General features: G+C 43.7%; 1 protein-coding gene across 5 annotated transcripts; it reads right to left on the bottom strand.

Annotated features, from left to right (window-relative positions):
- LMAN2L (lectin, mannose binding 2 like) lies at positions 1 to 22,314 on the bottom strand. 5 transcript variants are annotated; one of them, XM_010984494.3, is made up of 9 exons: positions 22,107 to 22,314; positions 20,770 to 20,888; positions 17,824 to 17,941; positions 16,941 to 17,023; positions 6,088 to 6,120; positions 4,859 to 5,020; positions 4,652 to 4,766; positions 1,832 to 1,951; positions 1 to 1,479 (listed from the first exon to the last, which is right to left on the bottom strand). In XM_010984494.3, exons 1-9 carry the CDS (start codon positions 22,291 to 22,293, stop codon positions 1,337 to 1,339), a joined length of 1,080 nt encoding a protein of 359 aa, XP_010982796.1. In that variant the 5' UTR covers positions 22,294 to 22,314; the 3' UTR covers positions 1 to 1,336. The 5 variants fall into 5 exon arrangements, with proteins under 5 accessions (XP_010982796.1, XP_010982804.1, XP_031297034.1 ...); XM_010984502.3 differs by lacking the exon at positions 6,088 to 6,120; XM_031441174.2 differs by lacking the exons at positions 6,088 to 6,120; positions 16,941 to 17,023 and adding an exon at positions 20,223 to 20,303 and having other exon boundaries at positions 22,107 to 22,128.
- Between the last annotated feature and the right edge of the window lie 914 nt (positions 22,315 to 23,228).

Here is a 23,228-nt window from a genome sequence, read left to right as displayed (position 1 = left end):
TTTGGTTTCCATTAGCCATTTTAAGAATTTCCGTCAGGCTACAGAAGCACAGGCTAAGAGGGCTCAGAGTTCAGGCCCTCCCGGGAGACTCTGCCTGTGAGCAGTGGCGTCCCGGGGCAGACAGGTGAGCAGCACGTGACCCCTCGTCAGGTAAGGCAGTGGAATCGGGGTGACCCAGAGAGGAGGACACTCAAGCTCTGCTGTTCAGTGACGACGAACTCCTCCAGGCACAGACAATGAGGGTCTATTGCTCCCAGACTTAAAACCACATCTGCTTTTTATCCATTAAGAGAAAGAAGCCAGTGTTCCTCTTTGGGGAGTATCCAAGCTCAGGCTATAAGAAGAAAACTTCCTTATATTTTGAACACTCCAAATGGGATTCCAAAACTCACGATGAACACAAAACACGAAGCTAAGTAGGCTCCGGAGTCCAGAAACATCTCCACGTGGCTGGGTCACATGGCAAATGCTGCTTTAGGGATCGAACCGTGGAGCAGTCAGTTTCAGTCAGTCCCACTGCATCCGTGAAGCCTCTCAAGCAAGCTTCTCTGGACTTGCACACCAGCTTTCAGCCAAATTTGATCAAGGGCCTGAAGGGACCTAACTGGGAAGGTCATGAACACGCCAACAGAACCAAGATCCATGCTAGAGAACAAAGGCTTGAGCAGTGAGCCAAAGCAGAAGGCCCCCTCCCTGTGGCCACCTGCTGAGGGTCAGTGAAACCTAAGTCTGTTCTGCAGCCCCGGGGCCCCAACAGAGAGGCATCCCAATGTCTTCTCCAGCTCAGGCTGCATCTGCAGAGGACAATGAGTGGAGGGAGAGCAAAGTGAGGCAGGGAAGAAGTTTCCATTCAGATTTCCAAGGAAAGCTCCTCAGATGGACAGAGGCTTAGACAAAAAGCAAAAACCAGTGGATGGATGGCTGGAAGGTATGAAGAGTTACCAGTTTTCTATTCTTTGCAGATTTAAAAATGAAGTACAAGGGTCTTCAACAAGACGGCCTGGGCTGTGAAATCCTTTCATGTGGTCTGGCATCACAGCCTATATGCTCTCCATCCCTCTTCACTTCCAAGTGGTGGGACTGTAGGGAAAGGCACGTCACAGCAGCGTCACCCTGGGGGAGGGGTGGGCCTCCCGAACCAGAGTGAGACGTCATCACGGATGACCATGGAAACGCAGCATCCCTGCATCTGAAGCTCCAGTGACAGAACAGAGTCCCTGGCCAGCTGCTGGAGACGGGAGAAGACCCGCCGGGCTATGTGCTCAGGCCAGCGCCTGCTCCGCCCACACCCACACCCTCTGGGTGACAGCCACAGAGGCTGTGGCCACAGGAGGGCTCAGTAGAAGCGCTTTCGGCTCTGTTCCTGCCATTTGTTGTAGAGTATGATCCCAATGACAATGGCAAACACAGAGAACACCAAGGAGAAGAAGACGATGAGAAAGAGGGCCAGGCCACTCAGGGGCGGCAGTGGGGCTGTCACTGAGGAAGCAAAAGAGAAGCAAGTCAGGATCAGGGAGCCCACCCAGGTGGGAAGGACCACCCAACAAGCTATCAAGTCCCCAGGTTCAGACGCCCATTTCTGGACCTGGAGCTCAGACTCTCCCTTTCCAGATGCTTCCATTTGAAACCTAAGTGGCCCCCTGTCTGCTCATCTGTAACATGGAGACAAGGGAAAAAGCAGGGGCAAGTGCTCCACATTCTTTAGAGAACACAGAACGGAGCCAGCCCGGCCAGCTGTGCTGCAAGGCACCTGGGACCCCCACACCCCCGCCCACAGCCCTCCGACCTCCTCCTCACTGACAGACAGCTTCCCGGGTTCCCCTGGGCTCACTCTCAGGCAGCTTCATGTTGTCCACCGAGGGCAGGAACACGTCTCGATGCAGCTTCTCCTCTTCCGGGGTCCTCTCCACTGTCAGCTCAAACAGCTTCAGGGAAATGACGTCATGATTATCTACAGAGAAAAAGAGCAAGGATTATTCAAGCCTCCTCAGGAGGAGACAGCTGATCCACAGCTGACAAAGAATGACCTGAAAAACAGTAACTGAAACCTCTGATTCTCATTTAACAGTAAGGATAGAGAACAGGAAAACTGTCTTATCCCGAATTTAAAGTTTTTATCAACAAGCATGCATTACCTATATAATTTTAAAATTTAGGGATAATACAAGAACCCCTTATCATATGTAAAACCTTCCAGTGAGAGGAGACACAGTGGCCCTGCAGCTTCCCTTCAATGTGGACGACACACAGAAGTGACAGGAAAGGGCCTCAGAACAGCTGCTTAATAGGCCATGATTGGGCACAGCTAGTGGCCTAGAACACACTTCCCTTTGGGACTGTGCCTAATTCTTTGCAGCTCCTTGTAACCATGACCCTGAATCCCACTATTAATTACCCGAGAAGGATCAAGGAATTAGGGATTCAATTTTTTTCTCTCCTTTTAAAAAGTATCACTATAAGCTCATAGATTCAAACACATTTGATGTGTTTCAATACACTGAAGTTGTATCTCCTATGGATGCTCAAATCAACCCATCTTTGTCCAGTGGGAGCCTATTCAAGTTGGTTCCTGAGTCCTTTTACAGGAACACCAGAAGTTTTTGAGATCTTTCTTGCTTCTCTAGGACATTTCCAGCTTATATTTCCTCCCTCAGACCTGGCATCAGCACATCTCCAAGTTCTTGTCCCTCTTAGTGGGAACTGGTATTAAGAGACCACAAATGTGAGTACTAGAGATGCTCAGTCCTACTGGGTTGGTCACTGGGGACTGGATTTCTTGCCACTTCTATTATTAGGATGGCATCTACGGCTGCTTGGACTCTTTGACTCTTTAGGAGTCCCCCAGGTAGGAAAAAACTGGAATCACCTTCAATTAGAAAAATGTTTTCTCAGTCGGGCTGAGATTAAACCATGGGACAGGATAAAAAGCCAGGGCAATGCTCCTCACAACGTAAGGGTGTCAAACACTGGGGCAGCTGGGATGTGTCCTAACTTGCTTGCAGTTTCCAATAATCCACAGCAAAATAAGCAAGATGTCAACAAGAAAGACCTTAAGAGAAAGACACAGTTTGTATTTAGGGCTATCCTGTGGGCAGAGAACATGGATATACTAACCTAGGCATTACCCTAAACTGAGAGCAAAGGACTCCTTTGGATAAACAAAAAATTCTCTTTGGCCATTTCTTACAGTTGGGAACAACTTTCCAATGTTCCCACTGAAAAGTACAACAGGAGGTTAACTGAGCAGGTCCCAGAACCTGCAAGCTCAAAGGAAACTTGTAGACAAGGACAACTTTTTCAACTTGAGTCACATAAAGAGATGACATAGCAAAGATCTCCAGCCTGTGCCCCCCTTACCTGTGCCAAGGTGAGATGTCCCACACTGGCCCACCTGCACAGTATTTAGAACTAGCTGCCAAAACTAACCTAAGTGACAGAAAGCAGATCAATGGTTGCCTTTGGTAAGGGAGGAATGCTGCAAAGGGGCATAAGAGAACTTTCTGCAGCGATGGAAACACTCTGTATCTTGACTGTGATGCTGAATACGTACATGAAACTATTTGTCAAACTCTTCCTGCTATATACTTGTTATGTGGAAAGCATATCCCAAGCAAGTTGATTTAAAAAAAAAAAAAAGAAAGAAAAAATAGTTGCCAGGATTTTAAAAATCAAATTTCATTTAAAAAAATTCAGATTTCTAGCTTCTCTTGAAAAACTAGAAGACATGGCCTCATTGAGCCCACACTTTCTCTTGGCAACAATGGCTGGAACTGAGCAGCTGCTGCCCATTTCAGATGGGTATTTGCCTTCCTTTTGGCCACAAGAAAGTCCTTTCATACCAGCGTCATTCATAATAAATTATATTAATCAAAAGAACCAAAAGTTCAGTTCTTTACCTCTTTTCAAAAGATGATATGACTGACATTAAAACCAAGGGAAAGAAAAAGCACATGTAGAGAAGCTTCCAGTTCAGAACAGGTAGGAAGAAAACCCAGGAGAGAGAAGAGTGAAAGAGCCAGGTACTGCTAATGCCACATAAGTCAAGGAAGGCAAGAATAATCAGTCAAACGAGCTGAAGGCAGGACAAAGAGCAAACACTGAGAACAGCAATGAAACAAAGAACTTTTATGAGAAGAGTGCTAACAGCATGGCAGAGAAACAGGCCCGAGTGCAGCATTCACCACGGGGGAGGAGTCACAGAGGTGGGCGGCTGGGAAACAAGCATCTGCACACACATCACATTCAAAGGTCTGAGCACAAAGGAGAGTCTGGGGTCAGTTAGAAGAGGGAGGGCGGAGTCAAGGAAAAGCTCTGTCAAGAGAAAGGAACTGTAGGTGGAGGAAGGACAGGGACCTGACTGTAAAAAGTGGCACCAGAAATAGGAAAGGACAGGACTCAAACCAGGCTGGAAGAGCTGGCCAGATGGAGAGGCAAACACTGCTTTCCGTCAGCGCCAACACCTCCTGGAGACAACTGTCCTGGGAGAAGCCCGGCCTGGGCTTTTCAGGGACGTGGATACGAGAACGCAGGAAGACAAGCACTCCCAGGGCACTTGCTTCCCAGAGCTCTGCTCATCTGGCTCCTGCTCTGAGGAGCCTCCCCAAGGTCTGCCTATCAAGCCGTGACAAGTAAGGAGTGCACGAGGCAGTACCCGAGAGGTCCCCAGTGATGGAGGAGGTGCCAAAGTAGTAGCCCCGGGGCAGACGGACCCCGGGCACCTCGATGCAGTCCCTCCACTCATGCTTGCCATCGATGTCCATCATTATCTAGAACAAAAAGAAGAGAGAAGTCAGGGCCAGGCCACAGAAACAGGAGCGAGCCAGCCCGTACCGCTGACGGGTCCAGAACCGGGACTCACCGTCAAATGCCTCTTGACATAGCGAATCACGAGGAAGGTGTCATAATGGAGGTTGCGGACGATGGCTGTACAGCCCCCCAGCTCCGTAGGCCGCCCGTCCCGCTCATGGTCGTAGCTGAGGGAGCCATTGTTCACCATGGCTGAGATGTAGGGGAACACTCGCTGGGAAAGCAGGGAAGGAAACGCAGGATGGTAAGGAGGTGTTCGGAGGAACGCCTGTGTGGACGGCAGCAGGAATTCTGCACACAAGCTGAGCTCCTGACTCTGCCTCATCGTTAGCAGCCCCCGAGAACCCACACTCAGATGGTCACTCAAGGGACATGGCCAAGAAGCGACTGACCTCTGTACTTGCCTTCAGGAATCTTCCTTGCTGCCCATCTGGGGTGGGTCTGAAATGGCCCCTCTAACAGTGTACAGTCCGACTGAGATCCTCCCAGAGATCACTATTTGGCACTTATATTTTACCCAAGACTGGTGTTTCTCTTCTTCTTATGTGTACATAACTATCTCCCTGACTGCCATGTAAACTTCTTGAAGGAAAAAAATCATTTATTGTGCTTCTCTGCATGTGTCCACCTTAACTCCATCCCTCCTCCCCGCCCTGCAAGGTAAGTATTCTGCACACCGCAGGTGTTCTGAAAATACCAATCAATCAGGGAAATCCTTCCATTCAGGACAGCATCTTTCAAATTCTAAAATCCTGTACGCATATGATGCTAAATGGATTAGGATTCACAAAAGGCAGTGCCAGAACCAGGCTGCTAGGTGGTGGTCTCCAGCCACAGATGACTGTTCTTAGCCCAAAGATCTTCCAGCCCACTTAAGCTTCATCCACACGTAACTTCTTCCAACAACACTCATGATGAGGTTCTCCCACTGGAAGTGTCCCCGTACCCACGCCTTGTCCCACCTACTTCTGAGGCCCTCTCTCTCCAGTAGAGTTGTGGAGCAAGTTCTTCCTTAGAAATGATGAGCTAACCATTCCAGAACAAGCCCAGTGCCAAGGCAGTGCAGAGAGGTAGGGTGATGGGAGGACAGGAAACATGAGACATGCCACTTCTTTGGTGAGTTCCTCACTGTCCTAAACAATCAACATGCAAGGTGGAGATGCAGTTGAAATCAGAGACTAGTGAATTGAGACAAGAACCACATGGATTCTAAACAGCAGCAAATGTCGGACGGACACAGAGGGAGTAAGGGAAGGCCAGGGTGGGTCAAGAACTGAGTACCTGGACTCCTGGAGAATATCGCCTCTTCTGGGCCTGAGAGGGTCCAGCAGGTTATTATAAAAACAAGAGAGGGCACAGAAGACAGGAGACCGAGTCAGAAAGAAACAGCCATGGAAGTGCTATGACCCAGCTGCGGTCAATGAGCAAGCCAATCTAAATCCCCAAACAGAACTTTAGGGCCCACGGAGGGCATTCTGCAAGTCCTTATACCCCTCAGAATTACAGGCAAAACTCTACGCACAGGCGCTTGTACATTTTCTCAGGTGAGGGTCTGGTGCTATCATCAGATTCTCAAAGGGGTCCACTAGGAAGAACTCGCTAACCCACAGAGGGTCCTGAAGCTCTCGGAAGCTTTATAAACACACAGCATCACATTCTCCAGGCAGGCCTCACCTATGTCTCCGATAATCCAAAGGCCAGGCCATGACTTTGTCTGTAACCAGACTACAGTATTTCTGTAGCAAGGGGAGTGACAAATAGGGCTAAATTCTTCCAAATTCAAGATGTCCTTTACTGCCCAGGATCTCAGGATTTAGCTCTTGCCCAGAAGACAAAAATCCCACCATCTGAGAGACTGTCAAATTAACTCTAATCAAAAGGCTCACTTACCCTCTAATTGAGCCCTGTGGACATACATTTCCTAATAGTTATTGTTAGTCTGACCTACAACACTGGGCAGGAAAATGCCCTGTGGGAGTGCCGCAGCATGACAGATTTAGAAAAATCACACGGTTCAAGGGTGTTTAGCTTTGCTCCAGTTTTAAATGACAAAGACAAGAGATACCTACACCAGCTCAGCCCAGCCCCGCCCCGCCCCACAGGAAGTGGGCAGAGGTGCAGAGCCCAGAGCGTTCCATCCTTTAATACTTAGTGAGCACTTATTATGAGCCAGGCTGGGAGCTCAAAGGCACAAAGACAGGTATCTGCTCCCGTGGAGCTGACATAAGAGTGGAAGAGAGAAACAATAAATAATAAAATTATTTGAGACAGCGGTAAACAGTATGAGGAAAATAAGTAAGTAATACAATGGAGACTGACAAGGAAACATCTCTCTGAGGAGACAACATCTGGGCTGAGACCCAAGCAGTTAGAGGGAGTCCACCAAAAGATCCAAGGGCACAAGAAGCATGAGACTGGCACATTCAAGGACTAGAGGAAGACAGGGGTGTCCGAAACCCGGCTGGTGAAGGAGAGGCTGGTGTGAGCTGCAGCAGAGGCCGTACCACACCGGCCTTGCAGCCACCGTGAAGGGTTCAGGGCAGGACTCAGAGCAGCTCCCCGGCTGTTGTTCTTATGCCGCTGGTGGAATAGGAACAGGACTACAGAAAGGTATGAAATGTAACGGGGACGATTAGATTGCCGTAAAACTCCATTTGTTGTACAACTACCATTTAGAACGAGGGAGTTATGAGTATGTTATCAAGCAGTTTACAGAAATGGCTTCTCTCGAGAAAATTCCTAACTTCGGTGAACAATTAGGGAAAAGAAGGGATTAAAAATGCCCCTGGGAGCTCTGATGATCCCACGGCTTGCTTCACTTATCAACCCCAGTAACCGGAATCAGAAATTTCAGGCGTAACTTTCAAGGGAGTGCCTCAGACAAGGATCCCCAACCTCAGGGGGCCTTACTCTTCCCAAGGCTGGCGAGGCGTCCGGTTATCCAGTATCAGCCAGAGGTAAGCTGGGCTTCAGGATGACCTGGGGGAGCTTTTCAACTGCACACACATGTGGGTCCTGCAGTCAGAGACTCATTCAGTAAGTTGAGAACAGGGCACGGGACTGTGTATTTTTTAAAAAGCACCACAGACAATTGTGATATGCAGCCCAATGTAATAAATAGGCCACTAGACACAGCTTCGAGCTGGACTCTGTCTACTTCAGAAACTCATGACTTGGCCTTCAACTTTACACCTCATGTTAGCAGTAAGTCGTTAAATGCCATCTTAACTTCTACGCCCAGTTGGGAGTTCTGGAAGGGTTTCTTGGGTACCCACTAATTCCACACAGCAGCCTATATATAGCCAGAACCAAAGGCTGAAGAATCACACTGACTCAGGCAAAGGTGCTGGTTTCATTCCTAATTTAAGAGTCACCAAAAATGAGGAACTTCTACCTACTGTCCAAACAATAGGGTGTAGAGTGGAGAAATGTTTTCAACTTTTTGTACTACAAAAGCCACTTTAAAAAAAAAAAGAAAGAAAAGAACAAAAAAGACCCTCCACATGGTATTGTACCTTCAGCACATCTTGATTGAATAGAGACACATAAATTTATGGATGTACGGATCCCATGCTAAAATTCCACAGGTCCAAAACGCACAAGTTGTGAACCACTAGGTTAAAGAAAACAGCACACCCGTCCCTCTGTACTCAGGGAGACCTGGGTTCTAACTGCAGGTACATCACGCATGGCTGTGTAACCCTGGGTGGATTAAATCATCTCTGACAATCTATTTCCTCACCATAAGCAGCAGAATAATACATAGCTCACAGGGTTAATATGAAGATGAAATGAAATCTGTAAAGCATTTAGTACAGTGTCTGATATTCAGCAGGGGAGTCAATAAATGTTCATCCAATCAAATTAATTAATTTCTATACATAAAAATTGTTCACAGGTGCTCATATATAAACACAAAGCCAAACATGTAATTCCCAGACCACTGGCTGCCATGGACCTCTAAAATCTCCAAAAATATTCTGGGGATTAATCGGTTTGCCTTTTCTTGTGGGTATGTATTTTCTGTTTTTCTTTTTCTTTTTTTGTCTACTAAATATATTAAAATACAATAATGACAGAACAATTATCTATAACAAACATCACTTTTAAAAAGAACATTTTAAACCAATAAAAGAACTATATAATTTTTAATAAATAAGTAAACAATAAAACATTTAGCATTTATGAAAATTCACTTCACTGTTCCTATTCTTCAACCAGAGAAACTATTACCATCCAATATGAATTCATGGACCAGCACCTAGGAGCCATCTCTTAGAGTAGTTTTTACCAACCCAGACCACACCGCGGTTGAGTAAGCTGGCCAAGTCTGCTCTCTGAAACCTAGTATGAAGAAAAGGAGGGCAAGAGAGGAGAGGGAGAGGACAGAGCCACAACAGCCACCACCAAACTGTCTGTAAAATGTCCCTGGGGATGTCACTTAGTGGTGAATAAGAACAGCCAGCATTTCCCGAGAGCTTGCTCTGTGCCGGGACTGTACTCAGTAATGGTCACATATGCGTTCATTTAATTCTCACAACCCGAAGAGACAGTGTTAGTATCCCTATTTCACAGGTAAGAAAACTTGTCTAAGACAACACAGGTATTAAGCAGGTGGTCTGGACACAGAACCTTGGCTTAATCATTATGCTACACTGCTCTCAAGATCAGTCACTACGGAACAATGTCTGGTATATACTTAGATACAAAAGAACAAAACTAAAACAGACAAACAAAAAAACCTCCCCCCAAACCTAGGTCTCTAATATACCCTGAAAACACAAAGAAATATTGGAGAATGGTCCCAAATTAAAGGAAAGGAGAAACAGGACAGCTGAATGCAACACAGGATCTGGGATTTTCTTTTGCTGTGAAGGACATATTGGGACAACTGGTGAAATCTAAACAAGGTCAACGGATTAGATGATAGTATCCTTACCGATATGAAGTTCCTGACTTTGGGATTAAGGGAACATGATGAAGGCAATTTAATCTCAAGTAAAAAATACACTCACATGCATGAGCACAGACACACACACAGACACACACACACGTGAAAGAAAAGGACAAAGCCAAGATAGTAGAACAGTAACATTTTGGGGAATCTGGGTGAAGAACATTCTGGAATTCTTTGTTGCATTAGTGTAACTTATCTGTAAGTCTGAAATTATATCAAAATGGGAAAATTTTTCCATATGTCTAAAGTTTTTCAAAATTAAAAGGTTTAAAAAAAGAGTATTCAATATAATGCAGTGTTTTCATTTTTAAAAAGATGTTTGTACAGTTTTATTTTTTAGTCTTTTCTGATTTTTCTATAATGAGCCTTTCCATAAAAAATAAGAATTAACAAAGCAAATGCCTCTTGTACAGCTTCTCCCTTCACACCTCCACGTGACACTCCCCTTGGATCACAAGTGGAACACACTCACTGCCATTCCTCCAGGGAGACACTTTAAAACTTTGCAAGTTGCTGGTACTACCATAATCTTCATCCAACTAACCCTTTGTGCAGGAATCTGGATAAGGAAGTGACTGGTTAACTCAGCAACACCCATCCCATTTAGAATGGGTGACAAGATCAGTGAGAGTCTCACCACATTGTTGAGCAGCACGAGAAGGCCCCTGCTCCACAAGCCCTCAAACTACTACTAACCTAGACTAGCAACTCCGTCCCCAAGTCTCATAGCTCCTCAACTGGACGATACAGGACAGTGGCACCCCCAGGCCAGCTGACTGCCTGGAAGAGCATCACATACTTGAATATTACCATGATCTCTTAAACTCATGGAATGATTTTAATCCCATTTATCTTACTTGTCACCCCGTTAGAACAAACCCAAATCATGTAATATGGGGACTTCAATACAGAGTACTTTAAAATCGGGAAACTTTAAAATCAAGGTATGTCCCAAACACTGAAGTTCATCTCCCATCTACCCAGAGTACAAGGATCAAGATTCAGAATACAGCCTGGGAGGTAGGCCTTAACTTCACTGCTACCCACCATTATGGGAGTATGTGGACACTTCTTGTTAATGAGAAGAGCTATCAACTCTATGGAATAGGAGATCTTGTCTACAGCTCTACTTTAGGGGACCCGTGAATCTCCTGAAATTCTATGTAAAACCCTATGTGTACTTGCATCTTTCTGTGGGCCCATCACTTTCTTCATATTCTCAAAAGGATCAAAACCCAATGAAAGATAAAGAACTAACCCAAAGCTGTGTCCCCTGGAGCACCAGCTCTTGCTTTCTTTCTCCTTCCTCCCTGCACTGTCACCTCCTCACCTGTATTCAATTCTAGCAGAAAACCATACATTTCCACTTCTCTTGAAAACAAGTTCTCACCAGTGAAGCTAAGCTTCCATGCCTAATCACATCTGAGAGTTGCCAATATTCACTGGACCTAGTTTCCAAAGGAGTCTGTCTTGGAAAACACTGCCTCACCTAGGACTGAGAAAAAAAAAGAGGGGAAAAAAAAAAAAACTAAGTCACATCCAAATAGCATAATAACAAGAGAATTTAGAACTTGTGGAGTTCCTTTAATAACGTAAAAATTCTCTCCACCAACAACAGAGAGACCAAGAGGAATCAGTGTCTTCATCAAGATAAAGACTTGCGGGAATCTGTTTTTAAACTGGACGGTATGTATAGTATTGTCAATTTTCTTCCAATTTCAAAGGAGGGAAAACAACTGTCACATTTGAAAAAAAAAAAAAATGGAGAGTGCCTCAAACTCAACTTCCAGGCTGGCCTGATGTGAGAAGAGCAGTGAGCTGTTCACTCCACTCTCCCTCCAGCTGCTTCTGCCTGCAGGGGTGAGGCCCAAAGGTCTCACCGGGAAGGATGAGGGCCACGGCTGCACTTCTGTGCTCTCATTCCAGGAAGGCCTCTTGTCATCAGACTCTGATTTCAACTAAAAAGGACATTCCTGCTCCAAGACTGCTACTGAGTTCCCTGCAACTTCACCAACATCTGGGTTCTCCTGAGAAACGGATGACCATCTACTGATGACGTCACAGAGCCAAGAAAAGATGATCAGGTCATGTTTTTTTTTTCTTTGATCAGGTCATGTTTTAATCAACATTTTTAAAAATTAGCAATACCAAGATGTAAGTCGCATACCACACAGTTTACCTATTTAAGTCTATATTTCAATGGGTTTTAGTATATTCACAGCATGATTACCACAATGAATTGCAGAACATTTTCATCCCCTCAAAGAAATGCTGTGCCTGCTAGCAGTTACTCTCCCCACCCCAACCCCCACCCCACCAGCACCAGGCAACCACTCATCTTTCTGTCTGTATAGATTTCCTGTGCTGGACATTTTATATACATGGGATTATACAATATGTGGTCTTTTGTGACTGGCTTCTTGGCTTTCCATGTTTTCAAAGGTCATCCACACTGGAGCATGTATCAACGCTTTATTTCTTTTTAATGCAGAATGATATCCCATTGTATAGATATATTTTGTTTATCCATTCATCAGTTGATGGACATTTGAGTTGTATCCATTCTTGTCTATTAAGAATAATGCTTCTATGAACATTCATCTAAGTTTTTGTGTAGACATGTTTTCATTTCTCTTGGGTGTATTATACCTAGGAGTGAACTGTTGGATCGTATAAACTCTATGTTTAAGCATTTGAAGAACTGCTACATGGTTTTCCAAAACAATTGCACCATTTTATATTCCCATTAGCAGTGTATGAGGGTTTCAATTACTCCACATCTTCACCTAGTTTATCACCTGTCTTTTTTATTTTTGCCAGACAAGTGTGTAAGACAAGGGTGTAAGTGGCATCTCACTGTGTGGTTTTGATTTGTATGCCCCTAATAGCTAATGATGTTGACCATCTTTTCATGAGTTTATTGGCCATTTGTGTATCTTCTTTGGGAAATATCTATTCAGATCCTTTGGCCATTTTTCCATTGGGCAGTCTTTTTAATTCTTAAGTTGTTTCTAGAATCTATAAAGAACTATTACCAGTCCCTTATCAGATATGTGATTTACATTCATTTTCTCCCATTCTGTGGGGTGTCTTTTTTCACTTTCTTGATGGCACCCTTTGAAGCACAAAACTTTTTAATTCTGATGATTCATACTTAGTTCCTTGACCCACTCTGAGTTAATATTTGTGTATGGTGTGAGGTAGGGAACCATTTCATTATTCTGCCTATGGATATCCAGTTGTCCAAGCACCAATTATTGAAAAGATGATTCTTTCCCTATTGTACTGACTTGGCACTCTTATCAAAAATTAATTGATCATAAATGTGAGGATTTATTTCTGGACTTTCAAGTCCATTCCATTGATCTATACGTCTATCATTATGCCAGTATCACATCAACTTTACCCTTCTTTATCAAGATTATTTTGATTATTCTAGTTCTCCTGAATTTCCATACTGATTTTTGAATTGGCTTGTCAATTTCTACAAAGAAGCCAGCGAGGCTTTTGAAAGGGATTGCCTCAAATTTGCAGATCAATGCAGGGAGTATCACCATCTTAATGATACTAAATTTTCCAATCCATGACACGAAATGTCATTCCATATACTTAGCTCTTCTTCAATTTCTTTCAACAATTTTTTACAGTTTTCAGAGTATAAGGGATTTTTAAAAATTTATTTATAACTATTTTATTCTTTTCGATGTTAGTATAAATGGAATTTTCTCATTTTTATTTTTTGATTGTTCAATGCACAAGCATATGGAAATACAACTGATTTTTGTATGCTGATCTTGCATCCTGTAACCTTGCTGAATCCATTAGCTCTAACAGTTTTTTTGTGTGTGTGAATCCTTTAGGATTTTCTACATATCATCTGCAAACAGGAAGTTTCACTTTCTCCTTCCTACTCTGAATGTCTTTTAGTTTATTTTCTTGCCTAGCTGTGCTGAACAGAACCTCCAGTACAACGCTGAATAGTAGTAACAAGAGCAGATATCCCTGCCTAATTCCTGATCTTGGGAGAAAGCATTCAGTCTTTCACAGTGAGTTTTTAGCTAGGAGATTTTCATAGATGCCCTTTATCATGTTAAGGAAGTTCTCTTCTATTACTAATTTGTTGAGTATTTTTATTATCATAAGGAATTATTAAATTTTGTCAAGTACTTTTTCTGCATCTATTGATATGACCACATGGTTTTTGTCCTTTATTTTACTAATATGGTCTATCATATTACTGTTCAAATATTAAACCAAATGTGAATTCCTAGCATAAATACAATTGGTCATTGTGTACAAATCCTTTTTATACCTTGCTAGATTTGGTTTACTAATGTTTTGTTGATGACCTTTACATCTATATTCACAAGAGATATTGGTCTGTAGTTTCCTTTTCTTGTGATGTCTTTGTCCAGCTTTGGTATCAGGATAATACTGGCCTCAAAGAATTGGTTAGCATCCCCTCCTTTGATTTGCTTGTATGGGTTTGAGAACTGATATTTCTTCTACTTTACATGTTTGGTAGAATTTACCAGTGAAGCCATCTGGGCCTGAGCTTTTCTTTGTGAGTCATTTTTTTATTACTAATTCAATCTCTTTACTTGTTATAGATATATCCAGATTTTCTATTTCTTCAACTATCATTTTAACAGCCATCTATGATCTGGCAGTCTCACTGTGACACAGGTAGTACCTTCTAGTCCAAATACTAAAGCTCTTGACTTACTCACCTAAACTACAATTCCTATATTGCTCATGGGGAAACTGAGGTTACGTGATTTTGAACAAAGTGTCCTGATTTCAGGAGCCAAGCCCAAACTCTATATCCTAGACTCCCTCACCCACTTCTCAGATGCATTAATAATTGCTACTATTTCCCCCATATTTCCTCATAAATAAATGTGGCAGGAAGTAAACTGAGCACCAAGGTCAAATGCACTCTGGTGACAAGGAAACAAGAAACCAGAGAGATGCTTTTACCACTACCTTGTGGGATCTGCTGAATTACTCCACATACCCCACCCCTGGCCTTCTCTTTTGTCCTCCTCATTCAGCACGCCTTCAACACATGGCATTTCCAAGTTTTCAAAAGGTATCGCATTTGTCACCCTCCCCTTAGGTGCTCAAAACAAAGCAAAATAATGAGACTGCAGTCTCTGGAGTCAAACCCACTACCTAGCTGTCACTGACAAATTTTTTAACCTTTCTTTACTTCAGTTTCTTACCCATAATGTAGGGCTAATAATGGTATCTATCTCAAAGGGTTGTTATGATAAGTAAATAAGACATATGCAAACACTTGGAACAAGGTCTGGCACCTTTAAATACAATGTCAAAGTAAACCATGGTACTAATAAAACATATCTGACTTTACCCTGTAAGATAGTTCCAGGTTTTTCAATGTAAGAAGTTACTGGTTATGCTCTGCACTGACCATATGCGCTAAGAACTGAAATTGCAGAGGAGATCATATGAGAATAATGAATGTCTTCATTTTCAAGGAAATCAACCTGGCAGAAGAAAATAATGGATGGGAGGTGGCAGAGCACCATAATTAAAAGCACAGCCTCTGGAATCAGGTGGACCTGTGTCCAAACTCTGGCTCTACCTCATACTGGCTGTCACCTTGAGCAAGACACTTAATTTCTCCAAGATTCTGTTTATTCATTGGTGAAGTGGGAAAAGTAATATTGACTATAAGGAGAATGACAAACATCAAAATAATAATTGTAAAGCACCTGGTACCTAATAGCCACCTAATAAAAAGAAACTGCTTTTATTAGTTTCTTTTTTATTTTAGTTTTAATAAACAAATTTATTTAATAAATAAACAAATAATAAGGAAACAAGAAGCTGATGTTGGTCCAGGGGTTCTCAATCTTGGCGATATATGTGACTTACCCAGAGATATTTGAGAAAATAAGGTTGCCCAGACTGCACCTAAGACAAACAGAATCAGACTCTCTAAGCTTGGGACCCAGGCATCAGTATTTTAAATGCTCTTCAGGTAATTTCAAGTGCAGTTGGGAGTGAGCCAGGAAAGAAATATCAATTTTTAATGTCTGAAACAGATTTTTTTCCATTAACATCTACTCTTCTTACAAAATAAAGCCCATCAGATATGCCCTCTCAACCAAAATCACTCCTATCTGATGGTGAAACAGAAGCTAAGAGAGTTTGAACAATTTACTTCTGGGAAAAACAGAGAGCCACTGATGGAGTAAAGAGGAGTCCAGAAGCAACATGGAGAACAACTCTGCAACTGACCCACAACAAAAGGTTCCGCTCCTCTAACTCAGGTCTCACTTTCCACCTCCTCTATAATGCTGTGGGACATGTGAAAATTACTGAATCTGGGTGTTGCATATACATTGATCTGTTCACCCGATTTCTAAAATAAGTTTGAAGTTTTTCATAAAAATCTTTTGGGGGAAAAAAATAAAGCGAGTTCTGTCTCCATTCCTAATCCAGCCTTTCTTGCTAAATATCATTTAACTACAAGATACCCAGCAACAACGTGCCATAATCACTTTCCGATCATCTGATGGCAGGGCCATCAGGCAGAGAGAGGGAGCACAGACCTGTTGCTGGTGTAAGAAAGTACCAAAGGACCCTGAGGGTCAGCTAACAAAAAGCAAGAAGCTTCTGCCAACAGCCAGATACTGAGTTTCAACAAAATGTTGAGATTTCATCAATTTCCTTTGACAGCCTTTCCTATAGGAGAGGAGACCTGCTGTTCAGAAGTGAGAAGAAGAAGGAAAGGATGCTGGCAAGGCTGAGCAAGCTGCAGAAGACAGCACAGCAGTGACACAGTGCATCAGGGGAGCAGAGGGACATAAATGCAGCTTGCTATGGTGCCGGCCCAGGAACCAAATCACCAACCAGCTGCACATGCCCAGTTCCAGCAGCTGCCTAACAACGTGCACAAGAGAGAATGCTGTTAACACTAGAGGAAAAGCTGCTGTTCACGACAGCCATTCCCAAGACTGGACACCACAAACAGTTCTCTCTAGGAAAAAACCCTTACACAGATGTCAATTCTTGAGGTTCAACAGATGAAGAAAATAGAACCAAGCCCCTCACTTTCTTTCCCCTCTGTTCCCTCCTGAGCAACATTCCTGAGGCAAAGGACTGTGATGTCAGTGCAGCTGACCTACGCTCTGACACTTGCCATTACCTCTTGCTGCTTCTCCTCATTGGGATAGGTGTCTACAAATACTCCCAGCCCCACAAATTTGTCCATGTTTCCAAACACAGGCCCTAGAGAGAGAGAGAACAGGTGATGAACAGTGAAATAAAGCCAAGAGTTGATAAAGGAATAATACATCACTATGATGAAGGGATAAGTGAAATCCAAATGACTTACAGGCCTCTTTAAGATGAGGAAACACCTGTAAAAACACCCAGTGAAGGGCACGGCCTGGAACAAGCACTCAGTAAACATCTGTAGTTGTTTGTTGCTAAAGGCAGGGAAAGAGACAAGGCCAGCGCCAACTTGCTTAGCATCCCAGCTGCTCCCTGATCCAAACTGGTTGCTAAGGTGCCCCTATAGAATTCTGCTTTACAAACACTTGGTGATGACTATGCCCCTGAGAGAGAACTGAATTCCCAAGTCTCCACCTCTTGTTGCAAAAGCGATCAGGTCAAACCAGGCTGAGTTTGCCATGTACTGGGAGCAATGGCTCCCGCACAACAAGGAAAAATAAGTAACTCTTCTTTTTCCTGACTCAGGAGTTCTGAGATCGTTCACTGTGCATGCGCAGAAGAAACCAGCTCACCCAATGTCAGTGTCGGGGACAACCAATGCTTTCAGCCAGCCAACGGGCTGGGTGGTTTCAAAGGGAAAGCGGAAGTTACCGATTAGCAACTCATCCCAGGATGAGTCAAGTTCAGCTGCTTTTAGGACTCAGACCCCAGTCCAGAGACTAGACAGGCCAGTCTTCATCCACAGACATCAAGGGAGAGGGAAAACTGCTGGCACTGTGGGACGTGCCCTTCTCAAAAAGAGGGCACATGAAAAAGCAGGCCTGTCACACCCCACACAGGAGCAACCCCCATACCTGGCTGCATCCGATCCTTTGTGTACCAGATTGCCAAGCCATCCCCATGCAGATTCTTCTTCCCTTGTCCATGGATTCTGAAGTGCACCTGCAACTCCCAGTCTCTCAGGAAACATGGCTAAAGTGAAAAAGACACAGGAATCAAGAAGCAGGAAACATGAAGCCCTCAGGCCCTCATGGGCAGCATACAGGCTCGGAAAACACAAACACAGCAGACACGAGGCTAAGGGTTAAAACCGAAATCTAAAACTTGCTAAGTCTTTGTGTCATACAATTAAACAAACTGAGCCATTCAACAGTATAGGATATTTAATATGAAAAGCGAATAAACCTCCCAATTATCTTCACCATCTCCCAACAGAAAAAGGATAGCATTCCAAAGTTGGAAAAGACAAGAGAACTTCAACTTAGGCTACTGTGATCCTACACCCAGCAAAGAATCTCAGCCTAGAGTAGAGGTGGCTGAATTAATATTCATTTGCAACTGAAGATCACCCCTCTGACAGAAAGACTCTAAAAAGCGTGGATTTAAAGAAAAGTCAAAGCTTCATTCATTATAAAAGAATAAGATAAGCTAAGTCATTATGTAAAGGTCTCCAGGAATAATTAGCAGATGCTATAAACAACTCTAATTAGCTAGAGTTGGCCCTATGCCAAGCTGAGGAGCAACCCAGAGTTCCCACAAGAAGGGATAAGAGCTGTGCCCCCCCCAAAACCCCACCCCATGGCCAAGAAACATAAATGCACCAAAGGAGAACACCATCATCTCCACCACAGGGACAGCCTCTGGTGGAAAAACATTAAAGAGAGGTACTAAATGGACCATTTTTCTTCTTTTGTGTATCAAAACCTTGGAAAAATGGAGAAGAAGGTGAGTGGCTGGTTAAGTGTTCTCAATAGTTGAACACTTTCAAGGAACCAGAGTGGGTATTTGATTTACAGAGGCTCCTGGTTAAAGTTCACCATGAATAAAGAAAGGAAGGAAGAGCAGACAGACCAGCAGGTTCAGCCAAAGGCTCTCCAAATACATAGTTCTGGCTCTTGAGCAACATAGCTATTGCCAGATTATTTTCAGTTTTCACTTTTCATTTCTGGGAAATCTTCTAAAACTGTTAGTATTAGGAGTATAAAGTCAAAATGAAAAGGGTGTGGATACCTCTGAATTCACCAAAGAACCCTGAAATCTTCAATAGCTTACCCTACGCTGACAAGCCCAGGCACTGAGTTATCATTCTGGGTTCTTATCTTCCTGCTATTTCATTTAGATTTCAGGGGAAGAGTGAAATTCAGCGGCAGGAAGCTGCCCCATAGTCAGAGGGTAGGTGTTACACCCCAGAAAAGGGCAGAGCCAGAGAAGTTCACACTGAGCCAAGAGGCTCCTATCCCTTATCCTTGGCCTCCTGGAGCACAATGCTATACAGTTTTGCTCAGGGCTATGTCTAACAGTGGTTCTAAAACTTTGCTGCACATTAGATCCCCCTAGGGAGATTTTAAAAATCCCAATGTTCAAGCTGCACCCCATTCCAACTAAATCAGAATCTCTTGGGGTGGGACCCAGCCATCAACTCCAGTGGACCACCAAATTTGAGAACCACTGCTCAAACAAATTCATCCTTTTCAAAAACTTAGAAACAATGCCAAAGCTCATTCTGATAGTCAAATAACAAAAAAATACAGGTATCAGAGAACCTGAAAAAGAGCAGGATAACTAGACCCTAGACTAGAATTGCTGCTACATAAAAGAATTAAATAGAGACAGCTAGCAAGACAGCAGTATCAAGCCTTGGACAAAACCACTTATGACCCATAGACCTCCATCTTGAAACAGATGTATGACATAACAACAGCACATTTCTGTTACCATTTTAACTTTCCAATGCTTCTTCACATCTATTGTCTTATTTTATTCTCACAATAACCCTGGTGGGCAAGTAGAACAGGCATTATGAAGCTCATTTGACAGCTGGAGAAACTGAAAACTGAGAGAGGATTCACAGAGGGTCTATGACCCAGCTGGATCGAGAACCCAAGTCTTTCAACTGCCAGTCCTGCATGTCTTCTACCGGAACACACCCCCCTGCACTCTTTCCAAGAATGAGCTCAGCACTACAATCTGGGTTAAGAGGCCAGCCTGTACAAACAGCTCATGTAGAAACTTTGCTCATCCCTCTACTCCTTCAGAATTCTCTGCCACAGAAAATGAACAGGGAAAAGAAATCGTTCCCTTCTCTGAGATTCAGTTATCTACAACTAATGATAAAAACCATGTGAAAGTAAGTTCTTAGCTTCTGAGAACCCAAGAGAAAGGATTAAAGGATGCCAAGGTCACTCCCAAAGGTAAAGTGGTCATAAAAGATTAAGAAAGAGCCCTAGAAACCGAAAAGAAAGCATCATCTTACACTTGTACAAAATCACAGTGCAGCCACACCAGGAATACTGCATTCACTTCTTGTCGCCATACCTCAAGGAAGACAATGTAGCTAGAAAAGGCCCAGAGAAGGACAAATAAAATGACCAAGGGCTCAACGTGGCTTTTACATGAAAATAATATTTAAAATTAAGACTCTTCAAAGTGAAATAACAAGGGGGGACACTGGGATGAAGTTTGGGATAAGTTTAAAAGAACAGTTTTCTATTTTACAAAGCAAATTAATTAAATGTGAGTAAACTTATTAACCTCCAAGAATTAATACTATCAGGTCGATCAGGAATTAAAGACATTTAAGAGAACAGAATCAAAATTAATTATTTGTTATAATTAGGGCAACAGAGTTCTCTCTCTAAATATCTGATATCATTATGAAGGGCATCCTAATCTCTGAAATGAAAATCCTTGATATCCACAGAAGGCAGAATACTGGGGATAGACAATAAAATTAAGTCAATATGCCATTGGTAAACTAGTACTTTCTGGGTCACTAACACAGGAGGAAGAAAGATTCTTACCACCCGGTTCCACAGGGCACCCTGTTTACTTTGCATATCTGGGGTAAGGCGGATATACTGGGTCATCACCATGGCATTGCCCATCAGATTCCACAGTGAGGAACTGCCTGTGCCCACACCTACGGGGAGGAAGTAGATCAGTTCATTCTCTTCAACACTAACTGTTCAGAAAGCCACCACAGACCCTCTGAAAGCTGGAGTCATCATCCTTTATCCCCTTTGATATCATTCCATCTCCTACCTTCTCTCACTCATAAAATCTTAAATCCTTACCCTCTTTACAGCTATCCTTTCACAAAGCCTTTCTCAGGTGACGACATCAGAGCTATCACTTTATCCATGCCATAGTAATCATAGCTCAGATCCCCATTTTCTATGTGAGTAAATTTTAGCATCATGAAGTAAAAAAAATTCCTGTTACACCAAAAAGAGCTTGACTCTTAGGCTTCTGGGGCTTAATCACATTCTTTCTTTAAACAGTCTAAGTGTAAAGCTACTTTTCCCCTTACCTCATACTATTAACCCCTTGAGAATGAGAACTGGTGTCTGTATAACCCACAGTATTAGCAACGAGAGCAGCACAGAGAAGGCACTCGATGCATCTGCTAAGTAAATAAATGATCACCCTTAGCAGCAGTGTCTACACCTCTTGCACATTGAGTTGTTTGTTTGCTGTCGCCTTATCCTCTAGTCCGGTAACAGACTTGTGTTAGTTAAGCCATCTGCACTGATTTGGTCCTCTTTGCAGATAACTATATACATTTTCTGGTTAATAAGCTGTGCCTACCAGCCTATGAACACTTAACAGAGCAAAACTAACCAGCCTCTTTCACCAACAGGGGTTCTGGACTGGAGAAGAACAATTGTCTTAACTGACAACAGAATTTTATCTTCTTTCTCAGTCTGGGCAAGTTCTACCCCAGTTCTATCTCCTGCTTTATTTCTAGCACATCCACGCTCCATCCAGAGCCCGGCTCATTGCGAGTGGCCCTCACTCCCACCGTTCGCAGTTCTCTCTCATTCCCACATTCCTCCTGTCCAACTCTAAGCTTCCCTTCTTTCAGGCCTAGCGCTAGTGGCATCTGAGAGCCCTACTTCGATCTGCTGGAAACTTCCAGCGCCAAGTGAGGGGAGTAGGATTGGGAGGGAAGCGGAGAGGCTGACCCCTGCCCCTAGGACCCGTTTCTCCCAAACATGGCGAGAGTCCCCAAGGGCCCCCATCCACAGGCGGCAGTTTCCTCAGGGACAGGAACCCCTTCGCCGCCCCCGTCTCTACCGAGGAGCTCAGGTCCCTAAGCCCTCCCCGAGCACGAACACCTCGCCCCCCGGCGCCTCACCCTGATAGGGCTTCGACAGCGAGTGCTCCCGTTTCAAGTACTCGAACGTTTGACCCGCCCAGACTGGCCACGGCCCCTGCCCAGACCCCAACAAAAGGAGAAAGAGCAACATCCTGGACCCATCCCGAGCCGACAAATGCCGCCGCCACCGCTGCCACCACCCAGAGGGTCCCAGAGTCACCGCCATCTTTCCCACCGCCGTCCCTTCATCAAAAGCCCACCCCGTCGCCCAAGCCATTGGCCCACGGAACCATCTGCCCACGTCCCATTGGCTATCGTCGAGTCCCCGCCCCCGCAGGTGAGCTTCTCCCCGATTGGCTGGCTTGAGTACCAGTTGCCTGGCCAACCCAGGAAAGGGGCGTGACCGAATGCTTGGCCTCCCTTATTTGCATTTGTCCTGAGCGCCGCTAAGCCTGCTGGGATACGTAGTGATTTCCGTTTTGTCTCTGCGTTCTAGAGTAAATTTAAAGAGATAAAATGTTTCTTCCAGTCCCACGGAAACGTTTTGTCCTCTCTACCGTAGTAGTCTCCTGACTGTGTAGAACTATCAGTTAGGAGGATACCGAAGTGAAAGGACAAATAGGCAAATTCATAAAGTGCTTACAGTTATCAAGAAAATTATCAGATTAACAAAAAAAACTTGAAGATCGCTATCAATTTGATTTGATGACGTTTATACAAATTCCACGCAGCAACAGCAGAAGACACGTTCTCTTCAGGTGCAAAAGAAATATTTACCAAGGTAATCTGGACAAAAAACAACAACAAAAACAAACAAAAAAATCGCCGCAAATTTAAAAGAATTGAAAGCACACAAAGGATGTTCTCCTATCATGATGGTATTAGACAAAAATTGGTAACAGAAAGATTTCTGAGAAGTGTTGCCAGGTCTGTGTCTCTGTCTTCCCCACAGACTTAACCAGAGTTAACTTTCTTTCCTGAGCATAAGTATATTTAGTAGGAGAGGCATGAATACAAGCCTATTTTCTGGCAGATAAACTTTTTAAAATTAAAGCTGTCACAGGCATTAATCTCTTACACACTCCACATAAAGCAGATGCTTGGTGATAAGATTGTAGGAATTAAATGAACCTACTTGTGTCATACCCTAACTTTAAAACT

Source organism: Camelus dromedarius, chromosome 33, assembly GCF_036321535.1.
Source record: "Camelus dromedarius isolate mCamDro1 chromosome 33, mCamDro1.pat, whole genome shotgun sequence".
In the NCBI taxonomy this organism is placed as follows: domain Eukaryota; kingdom Metazoa; phylum Chordata; class Mammalia; order Artiodactyla; family Camelidae; genus Camelus; species Camelus dromedarius.
The sequence above is the reverse complement of the archived record's forward strand: the minus strand, read 5'-3'. Positions and strand labels throughout refer to the sequence as shown.